The 18,481-nt window shown below is 46.4% G+C and overlaps 1 protein-coding gene across 1 annotated transcript in view; it reads left to right on the top strand.

Annotated features, from left to right (window-relative positions):
* thbs3a (thrombospondin 3a) overlaps window positions 1-18,481 on the top strand; it is a 74,271-nt gene that overhangs the window by 12,123 nt on the left and 43,667 nt on the right. Inside the window, exons 2-6 of the mRNA XM_060820781.1 lie at window positions 4,545-4,751; window positions 4,931-5,187; window positions 9,862-9,964; window positions 17,512-17,535; window positions 17,670-17,752. Of these exons, the coding sequence (XP_060676764.1) occupies window positions 4,545-4,751; window positions 4,931-5,187; window positions 9,862-9,964; window positions 17,512-17,535; window positions 17,670-17,752 (674 nt within the window). The remainder of the gene's footprint in view (window positions 1-4,544; window positions 4,752-4,930; window positions 5,188-9,861; window positions 9,965-17,511; window positions 17,536-17,669; window positions 17,753-18,481) is intronic.

Consider the following 18,481-nt stretch of genomic DNA (forward strand, 5'->3'; position numbering starts at 1 on the left):
TCTGTCCCACAGAGTGATCAGGGAGCTCCAAGAACAGGCCCTGATCAGAACAGTGGATCAAAGCTCCGAGTTTACACAGGGACCAGCGAGCCAACAGGCAAACAGGTGAATTCTTGACAATGACAAATGGCTCCTCTACCTGGAGCTGACCTATCTGAATGGGAACAGGTTGGGAGTTCCGCATCAGAGTGGGTTGGGTAGAATCAGGTGGGGCTGTAGGCAGGCCAGTCATATAGACTGCATCCTGGTAATGTGGAGGTTGAAGAGGCCGGGGCTGCTGTTCTTGTACAGTCGCTGTCAGGAGGATGTTCTCAGTAACTGTATCCTCCTGAGATTCAAACCGGGGTTACAGCCGCATTGCGACATTGGAAGGTCCCTTCCTCTGTGCATCAGCAACTTTCTTAGGTTTCCATTTGGGAGTTTGTTGACGCTTAGTAACCTCTAACCATTTAACAAAATAATGCATGATCTAACGTTTGTCCCAAGTGGGATTGCCACCTCCTACCTGAGTAATTTCTTGCCATTCCTTAATTTACTAGAGTCAAAAGAGCCACTGTAAGGCCAACAGCCCAGGGACCATCCATAAAGATCACTAAACAAAGGAATGACATATCCAGAATCTCGTGTTTCACAGAGCACCATATCCACCTGTGATCCCACTGGAACGATGGGGGTCTCCTACCTGTTGCCGTGATCTTAGCACCTTACAATGTCTTTGTTTTGTTCACATTTCTATCTTCGGGCCGTCTTCTGGGTGCCTCACATCCACGTTTACGGAGAGGCGCTGACTGCTGATTTCTGTAATCTACAAAGAGATGTCACTCACCAAGAAAGGAAAAGGAGAGACCAAACTGCTACCCACACCCGCACGCCTTAATCTACGATAAGCGCTCACAGTATTTTTCATCCGTCCACAAGGTCTTGAAGTCTGGAGCCTATTTCAATTGGGTAGCTACCACTTCTTAGACTCTCTCTCACTGCCCTGGTAAGTTTTGTCTTCTCTGTGATGTTGCCTCATCCTTTCAGCAGTCTTGGCTCAGCTAGAGTCACCGGCCGGACACTAGACAGTCTCTACACTGTGCCCCCGCGCTGTGAAGGGAGCACTAGGCCTAGTCCCCCTTTCAGCTCGGACTGTACTGCACTATCTCCAGTATTTCCTCCTTTACTTCTTTTGGACCCCACATTAATCGGAATCCTGCCGACTACGCCAGATTCTGTCGAGGAAGTTACTTCATCTGAGACTTCGAGCCTTGTTGCAAGAAGCTTTATTTTTTGTGAATTCACGGAGAGGCTGGTACAGTTATCACTGTCTCACAGTACTCTCTCTTGAGCTGAACAGTCAGCCTATACTTATATAATGATACAAACAACTTTGCTTACATTCTGCACTTTACAATAATTCAAGATAAAGATAAACACAGTGCAGAAGTCACTTTTTTTCTTCGATGTTGCTCAAGGACAGAGAAACTAATGAGCTAAAGATACACTCCCTATATTTTGTCAAGCTATAGTGACACAACCTCAATTTTTATTTCTAGTAGTGTTTTTCCACTAAACCTGCGAGTCTGAGAGCCAAGATACCTTTTACCTTGGTCAAGTATCCCATCAGGCAGCGATATGCTAAATTCTTCTTCCTTCCACAAAAGGTATATTTGCCATAAAGGGAATTCTTGGAATGACCAGTTTGTCATGTGTTGGGTCAACTGGGCCTGGAATTCACTGGAATTTAGAAATGTAAGAAGGGATCTTGTTGGAACGTACACAATTCTGGCAGGGCTAGACAGACTGGATGCAGGGAGGATGTTTCCACTGCTAGAACAAGGGTCACTGTCTCAGGGTACCCAGGCTATTTTGGACAGAGATTAAACATTTCTTCACTCAGAGGGTGGAGAACCTATTGATATGTCTACCACAGAAGGCTGTCGAGCCCAAATCACTAATCATGTTTAGAAAAAAAAAATTCTCGAGGCTGAAACAATCAAGGAGTATGGGGATAGGGTAGGAGTACAACGCTTATGTGGTGGATCAGTAAAGTGGGCTCAATGGACCGAACGGCCTATTTCCTGCTCTTATTTTCTATTTCCTATTCCGGAACATCTCCTAAGTGTCTGCTGCTGCTTCTCTATTAATGTATCTCCTAGTTTAGTATTCAGTTCACTTCAGCTTTTAGACCCACATAGTTATCCTTATTTAAGTTTTAAGTACCAGTTTTAGACCCACTCTTCTCCCTTTCAAACCAGATATAAAATTTAATCATACTGTGGTCACTGCTGCCTAGAGATGCCTTTACTCTGAGGCTATTAATCAATCCTTTTACATTACCCAATCACAAGTCTAATATAAACTGTTCTTTGATAAGTTCCAGAATGTGCCGCTCTAAGAAACTGTCTTGAAAGCATTATGTGGACGCCTCATTCAGACTTCCATTGTTAATCTGATTTTTCCAGTTGATAATATAGAATCAAATCACTCATGGTTATTACTATTCTTTTAACACAAGTAACCAATATTCTTTTACTTTCTCCCACATTGTTATTCTACTGAGAGGCGGGGGAGGGGAGGGGCGGTCACTGTTGCCCATCTTCTGAGTCATTTCTTCCCTCTGCTATTCCCATCTCCACCCAAACTGATTCTACATCCCAATGTCTTGATCCAGTAGTGTCTCATTATTGTACTAATGCCATCCATGATGAACAGTGCCATCCTTCTATCTTTACCAAGCTTCCTAATCTTCTTGAATATTCTCCAATGTCCAGGACGCAAACCCTGGTCATACAGCAGCCACATTTCCCTAATAGCTATCAGATCATATGTATTTACTTCACTGCGTTATCGATTCATTTACTTTAAGTGCTGTGTATATTCACAAACAATGCCTTTAGTTTTATCTTTGTGTTATCTTTGTAACATTTAGTCTTGACTATTGGTACATTCTGTGTTTTTCTCTCTCTATCTACCCTTTCCTTCCATTTTCTGACCTTCATTTCCGAGATTATTATTTTGTTGTCCTGACTTGACTCTTCCCTTGGTCTGCTACATCTATCCAAGCTTGATTCCTCAACTTCCCCCTTTGTTTAAATGAGAGGTGTTTCCACCCCCCTGGTTTTGTAGCTTGCTGGAACACCAGTCCCAGTATCGTTCAGCTGGACAACATCCCTGTAAGCTGCACAGCTATACATCCACTCGGAGGTTACACCCACCCCCAGATGTATTGAAAAATTGATTTCCACAGACCTTGGAGGGAATATTAGCTTCAATTTCCCAGTGCTGATGCTGGTGCAGAACCAAGCTCCCTCACACCAGTCCTTGAGGCACATATGAATTTCTCTGATCACATTTGTTGTATGCTAATTGCAGTGGCTCAGATAGTAATTCAGAGATTATTACATTTGATGTTCTGCTTTTCAATTTAGCACCTAGTTTCTCACTCCCTCATAGAACCTCTTTCTTAATTCCACCTACATTGTTGGCACTGATGAAGACTACAAACACTGGAGCCTTCCCTTCCCAATGCCAGTTCCTCTCCAGACCAGAAGGATATATCCCAGATCCTGGCACATGTCTGGACTCATGTGCTTTGCCTCAGAGAACAATGTCATGCTGTCTTCTATTGACACTAGTTTCCTTTTTGCTCCCTCTGTTGATTGGCATCATTTTCCCAGCCCTTACTCTTATTCAATGAATTGAAAGTACTCAAACCCGTTGGAAACTTGCAAAGATTGAGGCTCCTGTGCCCCTACTCTCTGAGTCCTCTTAGTTGCCTCACTAGTCGTCATACTTCCCTGTCCCTGACTACTGGTCAAATCAGCTAATGCTATCTTAGAGAATGTTACCACAACTTGGAATCAGATGTCCAGACAATGTCCCCCTTCGCATTGCTTCTACAGCTCAGTCTCCAGTCCGTTGATTCTGAGTCGAAGTTCCTGCATTGGCAGACACAGACTACATATCTGTTCACTCTGGATGATGCTGGCATCCAGAAACTCCCACATGCTGCAGACTCAGCACATCACCTTTCCTGCCAATTTCATTGTGATTTAGCTGATGAATAGCAGCTTAATTGATTAATAATTTACAGTTTACAATAAGGAAACTTTACACCTCCCAGTCAGCTTTAGCAGTACCTGATAAAGAACTTGCAATGCCGAAAAAGCAAAATAGCCATGGATGCTATAATTCAGACACAAAAACAGAAATTGCTGGAAAGGCTCAGCGAGTCTGGCAGCGTCTGAGACGAATCAAAGTTAACGTTTCATGTTTAGTGACCCTTCCTCAGGACAGCTTACAATGACTAACAGTTCTGTGCAGTTCAGCCAATGGGATCACTTTCTGGTTAATAACCTCAGGTATTTTCCCCCATTATATTTGAAGTCAAAGAGTTGACACTGGGAGCTGCTATGATCATCTTTGGTTTAGCTCAGTCAATGCTTGTCTTTCTGTTGTGATTTATGTTGTGCACCTCTCCATAATTTGTTCCTTCTTTGGATTTTCGGTGTTTAGTTGTCTTTCTGCTTTAACCATTCCTTCTACCTCTGTCCCAACAGTGATTGATTTTGGATCAATGCACAATGTGAAACAGGAGGCCTCAATAGTGGAGAAACTGGCCACAGAGATTCTAACGGTGAATGAGCTCTTTGTCCTGTCTGTATTCAGGCTGCCACCCAGACAGGGGGGTATTCTGCTGGGGTTCTATGCCAAGAGAGACAACATGAGATACCTGGAGGTCACTGTGATGGGCAAGATCAACAGAGGTAAGAGATGTTACTACAGTGAAAGGAATAGTGCCTCATGAGGGGGTGTGAAGAGGATGGTATAGCGAGGGGGGGGGATAGTGGGAGGAGAGGAGAGATGACGCTCAGGAGATGGCAGGGTGGAATAAGGAAAGGAAAAAGAGTGGCTGATTAATGTGTTCACCCTCACTTCTACATAGTGCTTGTCCGCTACCTGAGAGAAGATGGCAAGACTCAGTCTGTGAATTTACAAAATGCAAACTTGTCAGACGGAAACCCTCATTCCATCATCCTGCGAGTCAGTGGTCTCCAGCGTGACATGATCACCATGGAGCTGTATGTTGACTGCAGACAGGTGGATTCCAGTGTGGGGCTCCCAGCCATGGTGAAAGTACCCCCAGAGCAGGCAGATACGATCGATGTACGGACTGGTCACAGGGCTTACACACGGATGCAGGTGAGCAACTTGGTCAGGTCGTGATCATAGTTAGTTAGCTCTCACAGCATTCTTTTGAGGGGCAGTTGATGTTTCCCAGTCCTGTGAATAACCACATTGTCAATGCAGCTCAGGAAGACTGAGGAGATAAGAGGTGGGAGATGGTCTTTGTGCTTGGGTAAGGGTAAGGGAAGTGGCGTGAAGTACTGGAAATATTGAATACTGGGGAGAGCTGATGGAATCTGAGTGTGCCTTAGCCTGCCTATGTTTTCAGTAACCTGGGTCAACCCTGGAATACATGCCACATTACCTGGTTTGCTGGTTAAAATGCTAGAACATGATGAGAACAAGGATTTTTTTATGGGATTGGATAACAGAGCAATATTAATGACCCACCACAGGTTGACATCATGTGAATTGTCTAGAATTGACATATGATACAAAAAAAGGAGTCATTCAGCCCGTTGTGCCTGTCATTGCCATTGCTGTTTCCTGAGCAGAGGATGATGAGGATTTCCTGCTCTGGGGAAACTTTGATCAGGCAGGAGCAGCAATCTTTTCCACTCATCCAAATCCAAGCCCTCCTTATCCTCCTAAGGCTGACTATCTGACCTCAGGCTCTGAAGAGACCAGTGTACTGATTCACTGATCCACCTAATTATCCATCACTCTCAATTTCAATATTCTCTACCCAATTATCATGATTCCCAATAAGGACCTACACATCTGTCTTAGAGGAGTTTTGTGGATGAAGTTGTAAAACAGAACAACAGACACAGGTGTCTTTGAGGATTCGGTCCTGCCAATATAGAGCTTGTGATGTTCTGCCTTCAGCTTTGATGATTGTGACACACTGACAGAATCTCCTAACTCGAGTCTGACCAAACACATGGACCACTTGGAACTACACCAGGAAGCCTGTTCATATAGAGACAAGAGGAATCTATCCAAGACAATCTGTCTTAACTGCAACACTTGGGAAACAAATGCTAAATAATTACCAAGATTATAATTTATCATCAAAAATGACATCAAGATTTTTGTAATCGACCAAAGCAGTGGCTGAGTAAGATAATAGACAATAGGTGCAGGAGTAGGCCATTCTGCCCTTCGAGCCTGCAACACCATTCAATGGCTGATCATTCCTAATCAGTATCCTGTTCCTGCCTTATCTCCATAACCCTTGATTCCACAATCCTGAGAGCTCTATCCAACTCTTTCTTAAATGAATCCAGAGACTGGGTCTCCACTGTCTTCTGGGGCAGAGCATTCCACACAGCCCCCACTCTCTGGGTGAAGAAGTTTCTCCTCATCTCTGTCCTAAATGGTCTACCCCGTATTTTTAAGCTGTGTCCTCTGGTTCGGCACTCACCCATCAGAGGAAACATGTTTCTTGCTGCCAGAATGTCCAATCCTTTAATAATCTTCTATGTCTCAATCAGATCCCTTCTCAGTCTTCTAAACTCAAGGGTGTACAAGCCCGGTCGCTCCAGTCTTTCAGTGTAAGGTAATCCCTCCATTCCAGGAATTGAACCTACGCTGCACTCCCTCAATAGCCAGAATGTCTTTCCTCAAATTTGGAGACCAGAACTGCACACAGTACTCCAGGTGTGGTCTCACCAGGGCCCTGTACAGCTGCAGAAGAACCTCTTTGCTTCTATACTCAATCCCTCTTGTTATGAAGGCCAGCATGCTATTAGCCTTCTTCATTATCTGCTGTACCTGCATGCTTGCCTTCATTGACTGGTGTACAAGAACACCCAGATCTCTCTGTACTGCCCCTTTACCTAAATTGATTCCATTTAGGTAGTAATCTGCCTTCCTGTTCTTGCCACCAAAGTGGATAACCATACATTTATCCACATTAACTGCATCTGCATTGCATCTGACCACTCACATAACTTGTCCAGGTCACCCTGTAATCTCCTAACATCCTCAACGTAAGGACAATGTGAGAAACAGAAAGACAAGGCAACAGCGTTAGCCAGCGACCTACTACTGACTCGACCAACTGACAATTATTGCATTCACTTTGTGAGGGCTCAATCATCCAGCTGTGAACCCATAGCCACCCTTTCATATCTCACTTAGTTTGTTAGACCTTGAAACAGGAGAAAGTCAGTCTATTGAGTCTGCTCTGCCCTACAGATAGAATATAGAACATTGAATGTTACAGCGCAGTACAGGCTCTTCGACCCTCGATGTTACACTGGCCTGTGAAAATAATCTGATACCCATCTAACCTACACCGTTCTATTATTAACCATATGGATGTCCACTGCCCATTTAAATGCTCTTAACGTCGGTGAGTCTACTACTGTTGTAGGCAAGCCATTCCACACCCCTACTACTCTCTGAATGAAGAAACTACCCGTAATATCTGTCCTAAATCTATCACTGCTCTATTTAAAGCTATGTCCCCTCATGTTAGGCCTCACCATCCTCGGGAAAAGGCTCTCACTAACCTCTGATTATCTTATACATCTTGATTAAGTCACCTCTCAACCTTCTTCTCTAAAATGAAAAAAGCCTCACTTCCCTCAGCCTTTCCTCATAAGACCTTCCCTCCATACCAGGCAACATCTTTGTAAATCTCCTCTGAACCCTTTTCAAAGCTTCCACATCCTTCCTATAATGCGGTGACCAGAACTGTATGTCATACCCCAGGTGCAGCGCACCAGTGTCTTGTATAGCAGAAGCATGGTTCCGAAACTCAATCCCCCTATCAATAAACGCCAACACACCGTATGCCTCCTTAACAATCCTATCAACCTGGGTGACAACTTTCAGGGACTTATGCACCTGAACACAGATCTCTCTGTTCGTGTGCACTGCCAAGATCATCATGGATCAACTCCACTTTCCTGCCTTTTCCCCAGAACCCTTGATTCCCTTAGACTAAAAATATCTCAACCTCAGCTTGGAATATACTTCATGATCTGCTCCTCTGTGATAGAGTCCATTGATTCACCCTCTCTGAGAGAAGAAATTTCTCCTCATTTCTATCTTAAGAAGGTAACTCCAAGAAATGAAGACATTCCCACATGGGTGAATAATCTTTTCCACAACTATCCTTTAAGCCCCCTAAGAATATTGTACATTTCAATAAGGTTGCCTCTCACTCTTTTAAACTCCAATCAGTGCAAGACTCATTTGCAAATTCTCTCATGAGAAAATCCCTCCATATGTGACATCAACCTCGTGCCCCTTCTCTGGACTGCCTCCAATGCCAGTATATCTGTCCCTAGATAAGGAGATAGAGTGTGGTCTGACTAGTTCCATGTATAATTTTAGCTAAACTTTCCTACTTTTTATTCCAATCCCTTTGAAATAAAACCCAACATTGTATTTGCCATCCTATTACGTGCTGTACTTCGATGCAAGCTTTTTGTGATTTATGCGAGAGGACTCCCAAATCTCTATTTACTGCAGTTTTCTGTGATCCCTGTCCATTTAAATAATATTCAGCTCCTTTCCTCTTCCTGCCAAAATGTATAAGCTCACATTTTCCTCCATCTACTAGTTTTTGTCCACTCACCTAGCCTGTCTATGTCCCTCTACAGAATCATAGTGTCATCCTTGCCACTTGCCTTCCCACCTATTGTTGTGTCATCTGCAAACCTAGCTATAGTACATTCACCTTCCACATTTATGTCATTAATATATACAGTAAAGAACTGTGACCCCAGCACTGATCTCTGTGGGACTATTGATTGCCACTCAGAAAATGTCTCCCTTTATCCCAACTCTCTGTCTTCTATTTGTTAGCCAATCCAGACTAATATATTGCTTCAGCATCATAGAGCCACAGAGATGTACAGCATGGAAACAGACCCTTTGGTCCAACCCGTCCATGCTGACCAGATATCCCAACCCAATCAAGTCCCACCTTCCAGCACCCAGCCCATATCCCTCCAAACCATTCCTATTCATAAACCCATCCAGATGCCTTTAAATGTTGTATTGTACCAGCCTCCACCACTACTTCTGGCAGCTCATTCCATACACGTACCACCCTCTGAGTGAAAAAGATGCCCCTTAGGTCTCTTTTATATCTTTCCCCTCTCATCCTGAACTATGCCCTGTAGTTCTGGACACCCCAGGAAAAAGACCTTTTCTATTTTCCTTATCCATATCCCTCATGATTTTATAAACCCCTATAGACTCTGATTTTACTAAGTAGTCTTATTGAACTTTATTGAACTCTTTGGAAATCCAAATGTATTAAAACTACTGGATCTCCTTTATCTATCTGGCTTCTTACCTCCTCAAAGGATTCTAAGATATGCAAGGCATGGTTTACCCTTCATCTCGTACTAAAGAAGCTACCCTTTTCCTTCTGTCCTTTTGAAAAAGAATTATACACCCCCTCAGCTTTCATCTGCTTATAGCCATGTCTTTTTAAAAGCTATAAGATCATGTCTGCTTACCTGTATTTGTATAGTTTTTGATTGGTTTTGGTCTGAATTCTGAACGGTTCACAGTAATCTCAATCTGTGGTGTGTCACCTCAGGATACTATGTCCCATTATTATTAATTTCAGAAACTGAACTTCTGCGATCCATCATTTAGCAAGTTACATAATTATTCTGCAGGAGTGATAATTGATTTGATTTAAAGATACATTTTGTACATTATGTCGAAGAGAAATAAAATAATTCAATGAATGAAATGATGCTTTTGTTCTACACTCAGGGTTCCTTGGAGGAGTTGAAGTTATTCCTGGGAGGGACAGTGGTTCGGGTTGGTGCATTGCAGGAGTGTCCGTTTCAGAGGGATGATGCTCTAAGGAACATGGGTATGATTTGAGTTCATCTGGATTATTTCCCCCAAACTCCATACTCACATTTTGCTATTTTTAATGTTTAACAGACTGGGGAGGTCGTCTTCCTCAGAGCTTTTGGGCATTCTACAAGTTACAATGTCTGTCAGATGTCTATCTGTGACTTAATCTGATTCAGAGCTTTCCTGAAACCTGTGTCTTCCCCCAAGAGTGAACGAGCATTGTAGACTCAGGATTCCTATCCGTGCAGTCAACTGTATCGAGTGCCCAGTGTTGTCCAATATCCATTACGTGTCTTTGGTGTCCATTTTGTATGCCATGACTGCCTGCAGCATCCACTGACTTTTCCTAGTGGCAGTATTCTGAGTGTGGTCTCTAACATCTGTTTCTAGTGCATGGGTCTGGTGGTGGGCTGCAGTGACCAGTTTTTGTGAATGGTATTATATATTGTATATTGCAGTTCCATGGCTCAAAGTCATGGGTTTGGGATTCTCTGCCTGTGTTTTTTTAGAGTCACTGTTGGGACGTGGATGTTGCTGGCTGACCCAGCATTTATTGCCTGTCCCTAGTTGCCCCTTGAGAAGGTAGAGGTGAGCTGCCCTGTGCTGTCCATGTGCTGTAGGTAGAACTACGAAGCTGTTAGGAAGGGAATCCCAGGATTTTGACCCAATGACGCTGAAGTAACGGCGATACATTTCCAAGTCAGGATGGGGAGTGGCTTAGTGGGGAATGTGTAGATGGTGGTGTTAAAATCAACTAGGCAAATGTGAGGACTGCAGATGCTGGAAATCCAAGTCTACATTAGAGTGGTGCTAAAAGCACAGTAGGTCAGGCAGCATCCGAGGACCAGGAAAATCAATGTTTCGGGCAAAAGCCCTTCAGGAATGAAGGCAGGGAGTCTCTGGGGTGGAGAGAGGGGTGGCACGGTGGCTCAGTGGTTAGCACTGCTGCCTCACAGCACCAGTGACCTGGTTCAATTCCTGCCTCAGACGAATGTCTATGTAGAGTTTACACATTCTCCCCGTGTCTGCGTGGGTTTCCTCTGGGTGCTTCAAGTTTCCTCCCACAGTCCAAAGATGTGCAGGTCAGGTGAATTGACCATGCTAAATTGCCCATAGTGTTAGGTGCATTAATCAGGGGTGAATGTAGGGGAATGGGTCTGGGTGGGTTGGTCTTCAGAGGGTCGGTGTGAACATGTTGGGCTGAAGGGCCTGTTTCCACGCTGTAGTGAATCTAATCTAATAAATGGGAGGGGGTGGGACAGGGGAGAAGGTAGCCAAGAGTACAATAAGTGGAAGGAGGTGGGCATGAAGGTGATAGGTCAGAGAGGAGGGTGGAGTGGATAGGTGGGAAGGAAGATTGGCAGGTAGACAGGTCATGAGGATGGTGCTGAGCTGGAAGTTTGGAACTGGGGTAAAGTGGGGGGAGGGGAAATGAGGAAACTGCTGAAGTCCACATTGATGCCCTGGGGTTGAAGTGTTCCATGTTGGAAGATGAGACGTTCTTCCTCCAGGCATCTGGTGGTGAGGGAGCGCGGTGAAGGAGGCCCAGGACCTCCATGTCCTCGGCAGAGTGGGAGGGGGAGTTGAAATGTTGGGCCATGGGGCGGTGGGGTTGATTGGTGAAGGTGTCCTGTAGATGTTCCCTAATGTGTTCTGCGAGAAGGTGTCCAGTCTCCCCAATGTAGAGGAGACTGCATCGGGAGCAATGGATACAATAAATGATATTAGTGGATGTGCAGGTCAAACTTTGATGGATGCGAAAGGTTCCTTTGGGGCCTTGGATGGAGGTGAGGGAGGAGGTGTGGGAACAAGTTTTGCAATTCCTGCGGTGGCAGGGGAAGGTACCAGGAATGGAAGGGTGGGTTGTTGGAGGGCGTGGACCTGACCAGGTAGTCACGGAGGGAACGGTCTTTGCGGAAAGCAGAAAGGGGTGGGGAGGGAAATATATCCCTGGTGGTGGGATCTGTTTGGAGGTGGCAGAAATGTCAGCAGATGTTGTGGTTTATGGGAAGTTTGGTAGGGTGGAAGATGTTGCAGGAATTGCAAAATCTGCACCCACACCTCCCCCCTCCCCTCCATCCAAGGTCCCGAAGAAGCCTTCCATATCCATCAAAGTTGGATAAGCCATAACTACTAATTTAACCTGGAGTAGTGTTTGTAGAGGAATAAGACGGTGTTATTTTCTGGATCTGTAAATTGTGAAGGAGCAAAAATGGCCTTTAATAGAATGATATGTACTTCTTGTCAGATGTGGGAGTTTAAAGAGAGTTTAAGGGTTAATGCGGATTATATCTGCAATAAATGCTGTTGGCAGCGAATCCTATCAGATCGAATGGATCGGTTGGAAAGACAGAAATAAGCGATGAGGAATTTACAGCAGCAACAGTATGTGATGGTTGGCAGTTATAGGAAGGGGGGAAAGTCTCAGATACAGTCACTTAGATGGGTTAACTCCAGGAAGGGTAAGAGAGGTTGGCAGCTAATGCAGGAGTCTTTTGTGGATATACCCATTTCAAACAGGTTTTGCTGTTTTGGAAAATGTATGGATGTTGCATTCTCAGGGGAACGTAGCACAAACAGCCATGTTTCTGGTATTGAGACTTGCTCTAATGAAATAAGGGGTACGTTGGGTTCCAAGAGATCAATTGTGTTAGGGGACTCTCTAGTCCGAGGTACAGACAGATGTTCCTGTGGCTAGCAGCGAAAAAGCAGAATGGTGTGTTGCTTCCCTGATGCCAGGATCAAGGATGTCTCAGGGTACAGAATGTTCTCATGGGGGAGAGGGGCCAACAAGAGGTCATTGTACACATTGGAACCAACGAGATAGGAAGAGAAAAGGTTGAGATTCTGAAGGAAGATTACGGAGAGGTAGGCAGAAATTTTAAAAGGAGGTCCTCACAGGTAGTAATATCTGGATTATGAGCTAGTGAGGGCAGGAATAGGAGGACAGAGGAGATGAATACATGGCTGAGGAGCTGGTGTATGGGAGAAGGATTCACATTTTTGGATCATTGGAATCTCTTTTGGGGTAGAAATGACCTAATTTGCAAGGGGACTAATATACTGGCAGGGAAATTTGCTAGAACTGCTCGGGAGGATTTAAACTAGTAAGGTGGGCGGAAGGGGTGGTGGGGTGGGACCCAGAGAGATAGTGAGGAAAGAGATCAATCTGAGACTGGTACAGTTGAGAACAGAAGTGAGTCAAACAGTCAGGGCAGGCAGGGACAAGGTAGGACTAGTAAATTAAACTGCATTTATTTCAGTGCAAGGGGCCTAACAGGGAAGGCAGATGAAGTCAGGGCATGGTTAGGAACATGGGACTGGGATATCATAGCAATTACAGAAATATGGCTCAGGGATGGACAGGACTGGCAGCTTAATCTTATAGGATACAAATGCTACAGGAAGAATAGAAAGGGAGGCAAGAGAGGAGGGGGGAGTGGCATTTTTGATAAGGGATAGCATTACAGCTGTGCTGAGGGAGGATATTCCTGGAAATACATCCAGGGAGGTTTTTTGGGTGGAACTGAGAAATAAGAAAGGGATGATCACCTTATTGGGATTGTATTATAGGCTCCCCAACAGTCAGAGGGAAATTGAGAAACAAACTTGTAAGGAGATCTCAGCTATCTGTAAGAATAATAGGGTGGTTATGGTAGGGGATTTTAACTTTCCAAACATAGACTGGGACTGCCATAGGGAGAGGCTGAACAGGCTTGTGCTGTTTTCCCTGGAGCGTCGGAGGCTGAGGGGTGACCTTATAGAGGTTTACAAAATTATGAGGGGCATGGATAGAATAAATAGACAAAGACTTTTCTCTGGGGTCGGGAAGTCCAGAACTAAAGGGTATAGATTTAGGGTGAGAGGGGAAAGATATAAAAGAGACCTACGGGATAACTTTTTCACACAGAGGGCGGTACGTGAATGGAATGAGCTGCCAGAGGAAGTGGTGGATGCCGGTACAATTGCAATATTTAAAAGGCATTTGGATGGGTCTATGAATAGGAAGGGTTTGGAGGGATATGGGCCGGGTGCTGGCAGGTGGGACTGGGTTGGGTTGGGATATCTGGTCGGCATGGACGGGTTGGATCGAAGGGTCTGTTTCCATGTTGTACATCTCTATGACGTTAAAGTTTCACCTGCACATCCACCAATGTCATTTATTGTATCTGTTGCTCCCAATGCGGTCTCCTCTACACTGGGGAGACTGGACGCCTTCTCGCAGAGTGCTTTAGGGAACACCTTCGGGGGAAACGCGCCAATCAACCCCACCGCCCCGTGGCCCAACATTTTAACTCCCCCCTCCCACTCTGCCGAGGACATGGAGGTCTTGGACCTCCTCCACCACTGCTCCCTCACCACCTGACGCCTGGAGAAGAACGCCTCATCTTCCACTTCGGAACACTTCAACCACAGGGCATCAATATAGACTTCGCCAGTTTCCTCATGTCCCCTGCCCCCACCTTACTCCAGTTCTAACCTTCCAGCTCTGCACCATCCTCATGACCTGTCCTATCTGCCAATCTCCCTTCCCACCTATCCACTCCACCATCGTCTCTGACCTGTCACCTTCATCCCCACCCCCATGCACCCATTGTACTCTTCTCCCAGCCCCACCCTCCTCCCATTCATCTGTCCACCCTGGAGGCTTGCTGCTTCATTCCTGACGAAGGGCTTTTGCCTGAAATGTTGATTTTCCTGCACCTCGGACGCTGCCTGACCTGCTGTGCTTTTCCAGCACCACTCTAATCTAGACTCAGGTGGTCGTGTTCCATTGCATCTGCTTCCCTTGGCCTTCGAGATGGAAGTGGCTGTGGGTTTGTACGGTGTTGTCCGAAGATCTTTGGTGAATTGCTGCAGTGCATCTTCTAGATAGTACACACTACTGCTACTGAGTGTTGGAGGTCATAATGAGAGGGATAGATAGAGTTAATAGCCAGAGACTTTTCCCCAGGGCAGGATTGACTGGTACATGGGGTTATGTTTTAAGATATTAGGAGGAATGTACAGAGAAGACGTCAGAGGTAGGTTCTTTATGCAGAGAGTTGTGAATGCATGGAATGCGTTGCCAACGGTGGTGGTGGATGCAGAGTCATTGGGGACATTTAAGCGACTGCTGGACATGCACATGGATAGTAGTGAGCTGAGGGATGTGTAGGTTAGATTATTATATTTTACATTAGGATTAAACCTTGGCACAACATCGTGGGCCAAAGGGCCTGTTCTGTGCTGTACTTTTCTATGTTCTATGTTTGAATTTTTCACATTATTGGGTAGATGCCAGTGTTGTAACTGTACTGGAACAGCCTAGCTTGGGGTGTGGCAAGTTCTGGAGCACATGTCTTCAGTACAGTTGCTGGAACATAGTCAGGGCCCATAGTCTTTGCAGTATCCAGTGTCTCCAACTGTTTCTGGATATCACCTGGAGTGAATCGAAGTGACTAAAGACTGGTATCTATGATGCTGGGGACATCTGGAAGAGGATGAGCTAGATCAACCACTTGGCACTTCTGGGTGAAGGTTACTGCATACATTTGGCCTTATCTTCTTCACTGATGTGCTGGGCTCTTCCATCATTGAGGATGCGGATTGTGTGGAGCCTCCTCCTCCAGTGAGTTGTTTAATTATCCAGCACCAGTCTCAACTTGATGTGACAGGACTGCAGAGCTCAGATCTGTATTGGAGGATTCCCGGTTTGTGTTCAGGGAGGGGATTCCCTATCTGTGCTCGAGGGGGAGATTCTCTGCCTGTGTTTGGGGGGGTATTCCCTGCCTGTGTTTGGGGGGGGGGAAATCCCTGTCTGTGTTCGGGGGAAATCCCTGTCTGTGTTCAGGGGGGATTCCCTGTCTGTGTTCGGGGGGGGGAATTCCCTGTCTGTGATCGGGGTGGGGGGAAAATTCCCTGACTGTGTTCGGGGGGGCCGGGATTCCCTGTCTGTGTTCGGGGTGGGGGGGGAGGAAATTCCCTGTCTTTGTTCGGGGGTGAGGGGGATTCCCTCTCTGTGTTCATGGGGTGGGGAATTCCCTGTCTATGTTCGGAGGGGATTCCCTGTCTGTGTTCGGGAGTGAGGAATTCCCTGTCTGTGGTCGGGGGATATTCCCTGTCTGTGTTCAGGAGTGAGAGGAATTCCCTGTCTGTGGTCGGGGGATATTCCCTGTCTGTGTTCGGGAGTGAGAGGAATTCCCTGTCTGTGGTCGGGGAGGGGGATATTCCCTGTCTGTGTTCGGGAGTGAGGAATTCCCTGTCTGTGGTCGGGGGATATTCCCTGTCTGTGTTCGGGAGTGAGAGGAATTCCCTGTCTGTGTTCGGGGAGAAATTCCCTAATTGTGTTCGAGGTGGGGGGGGGAGTTCCTTGTCTGTGTTCGGGGGGATTCCCTGTCTGTGTTCGGGAGTGAGAGGAATTCCCTGTCTGTGTTCGGGAGTGAGAGGAATTCCCTGTCTGTGTTCAGCCGGGGGGGATTCCCTGTCTGTGTTCGATGAGGATTCCCTGTCTGTGTTCGGGGGGAATTCCCTGTCTGTGTTCGGGGGGGATTCCCTGTCTGTGTTCGGGGGGATTCCCTGTCTGTGTTCGATGGGGATTCCCTGTCTGTGTTCGGGGAGGGGAATTCCCTGTCTGTGTTCGGGGAGGATTCCTTGTTTGTGTTCGATGGTGATTCCCTGTTTGTGTTCGGGGGGGGAATTCCCTGTCTGTGTTCAAGGGGAATTCCCTGTCTGTGTTCGGGGGGGATTCCCTGTCTGTGTTCGGGGGGGGATTCCCTGTCTGTGTTCGGGGGGGGATTCCCTGTCTGTGTTCGGGGGGATTCCCTGTCTGTGTTCGGGGAGGGGGAATTCCCTGTCTGTGTTCAGGGAGCGGGATTCCCTGTCTGTGTTCAGGGAGGGGGTTTCCCTGTCTGTGTTCGGGGAAGGGGATTCCCTGTCTGTGTTCAGGGGGGGGATTCCCTGTCTGTGTTCAGGGAGGGGGATTCCCTGTCTGTGTTCAGGGAAGGGGATTCCCTGTCTGTGTTCGGGGGGGATTCCCTGTCTGTGTTCAGGGAGGGGGGATTCCCTGTCTGTGTTTGGAGGGGATTCCCTGCCTGTGTTCGGTCGGGATTTCCTGTCTGTGTTCGGGGGATTCCCTGTCTGTGTTCGTGGGGGATTCCCTGTCTGTGTTCAGGGAGGGGGAATTCCCTGTCTGTGTTCAGGGAGGGGGGATTCCCTGTCTGTGTTCGGTGGGGAATTCCCTGTTTGTGTTCGGGGGGAATTCCCTGTTTGTGTTCGATGGTGATTCCCTGTCTGTGTTCAGCGGGGATTCCCTGTCTGTGTTTGGGGGGATTCCCTGTCTGTGTTCAATGGTGATTCCCTGTCTGTGTTCAGCGGGGATTCCCTGTCTGTGTTCGGGGGGGGATTCCCTGTCTGTGTTCGAGGGGAGGGATGGGATTCCCTTTCTGTGTTTGGGGGTGGAGGGATTCCTAGTCTGTGTTTGGAGGGGATTCCCTGTCTGTGTTTGGGGGGTGGGGGGGAATTCCCTGTCTGTGTTATGTTTCTTGATGCTGGTTAATAATTTATTTTGTCTTTTTGCAGTGAATGGTGCAAATTCTGTTCTGGGTGAGTACTGTATATGTCTTTGGACACATGCTGGCTGTGTTGGATTTCATTGAGATTGAGCCTTTGAAATGTTAAAGTGAGGATGTGAGAGAGCATTGAAGTCTCATCAAAGTCTGTGTCTGCTTTTCCTCCAGGTGACCAGACAACAGCACTAGTCAATCAGTTGGCTCTTTTTAATCAGATCCTCCGTGACCTGAGGGAAGATATCCGTGAGCAGGTAAGCAGGTATCCTGCACAGAGCAGGCCACTTCCCTGAACTGCACATCAAGGGTTAGGAAAAACCGAAAGAACTGCAGATGCTGGAAATCAGAAATGAAAACAGGAATTGCTGGAAAAGCTCAGCAGGTCCAGTAGCATCTGTGGAGAGAAATCAGAGTTAACATTTCTGATCTAGTCACCCTTCTGTTGGGAGTTTAGAAAAAAGTTTTTTTTTAATGCAGAAGTTAGGGAGGGGGGAGGAATAAATGATAAGTGGGGATAGAGCCCACAGAGAGAGATGACCAGATGGACACATAAAGGAATGGATAATGATCAGCCTCTGGGAATAAGTCGCTACTAATGGGGACTGTTAGTGGCTACAATGGGTTGTGTGTAATAGCAGAGTCGAGTGTGGTGCTGGAAAAACACAGCAGGTCAGGCATCATCCGAGGAGCAGGAAAATCGATGTTTTGGGAAAAAGCCCATCCTGATGAAAGGCTTTTGCCTGAAACATCAATTCTCCTGCTCCTCGGATGCTGCCTGACCTGCTGCGCTTTTCCAGCAACACACTCTTGACTTTGATCTCCAGCATCTGCAGACCTCACTGTCTCCCTGTGTGTAGTAGCAGACCGTGCGATAACAAGGCCTGATGTGGGGTTTGGGGTAAGGACGTGGGAGACAGTGCCCCTAGCCCTAAAATTATTGAATTCAGCATTGCGTCCAGAAGGCTGCAGAGTCCCCAGGCAGA

Source organism: Hemiscyllium ocellatum, chromosome 50, assembly GCF_020745735.1.
Source record: "Hemiscyllium ocellatum isolate sHemOce1 chromosome 50, sHemOce1.pat.X.cur, whole genome shotgun sequence".
Classification (NCBI taxonomy): Eukaryota; Metazoa; Chordata; class Chondrichthyes; order Orectolobiformes; family Hemiscylliidae; genus Hemiscyllium; species Hemiscyllium ocellatum.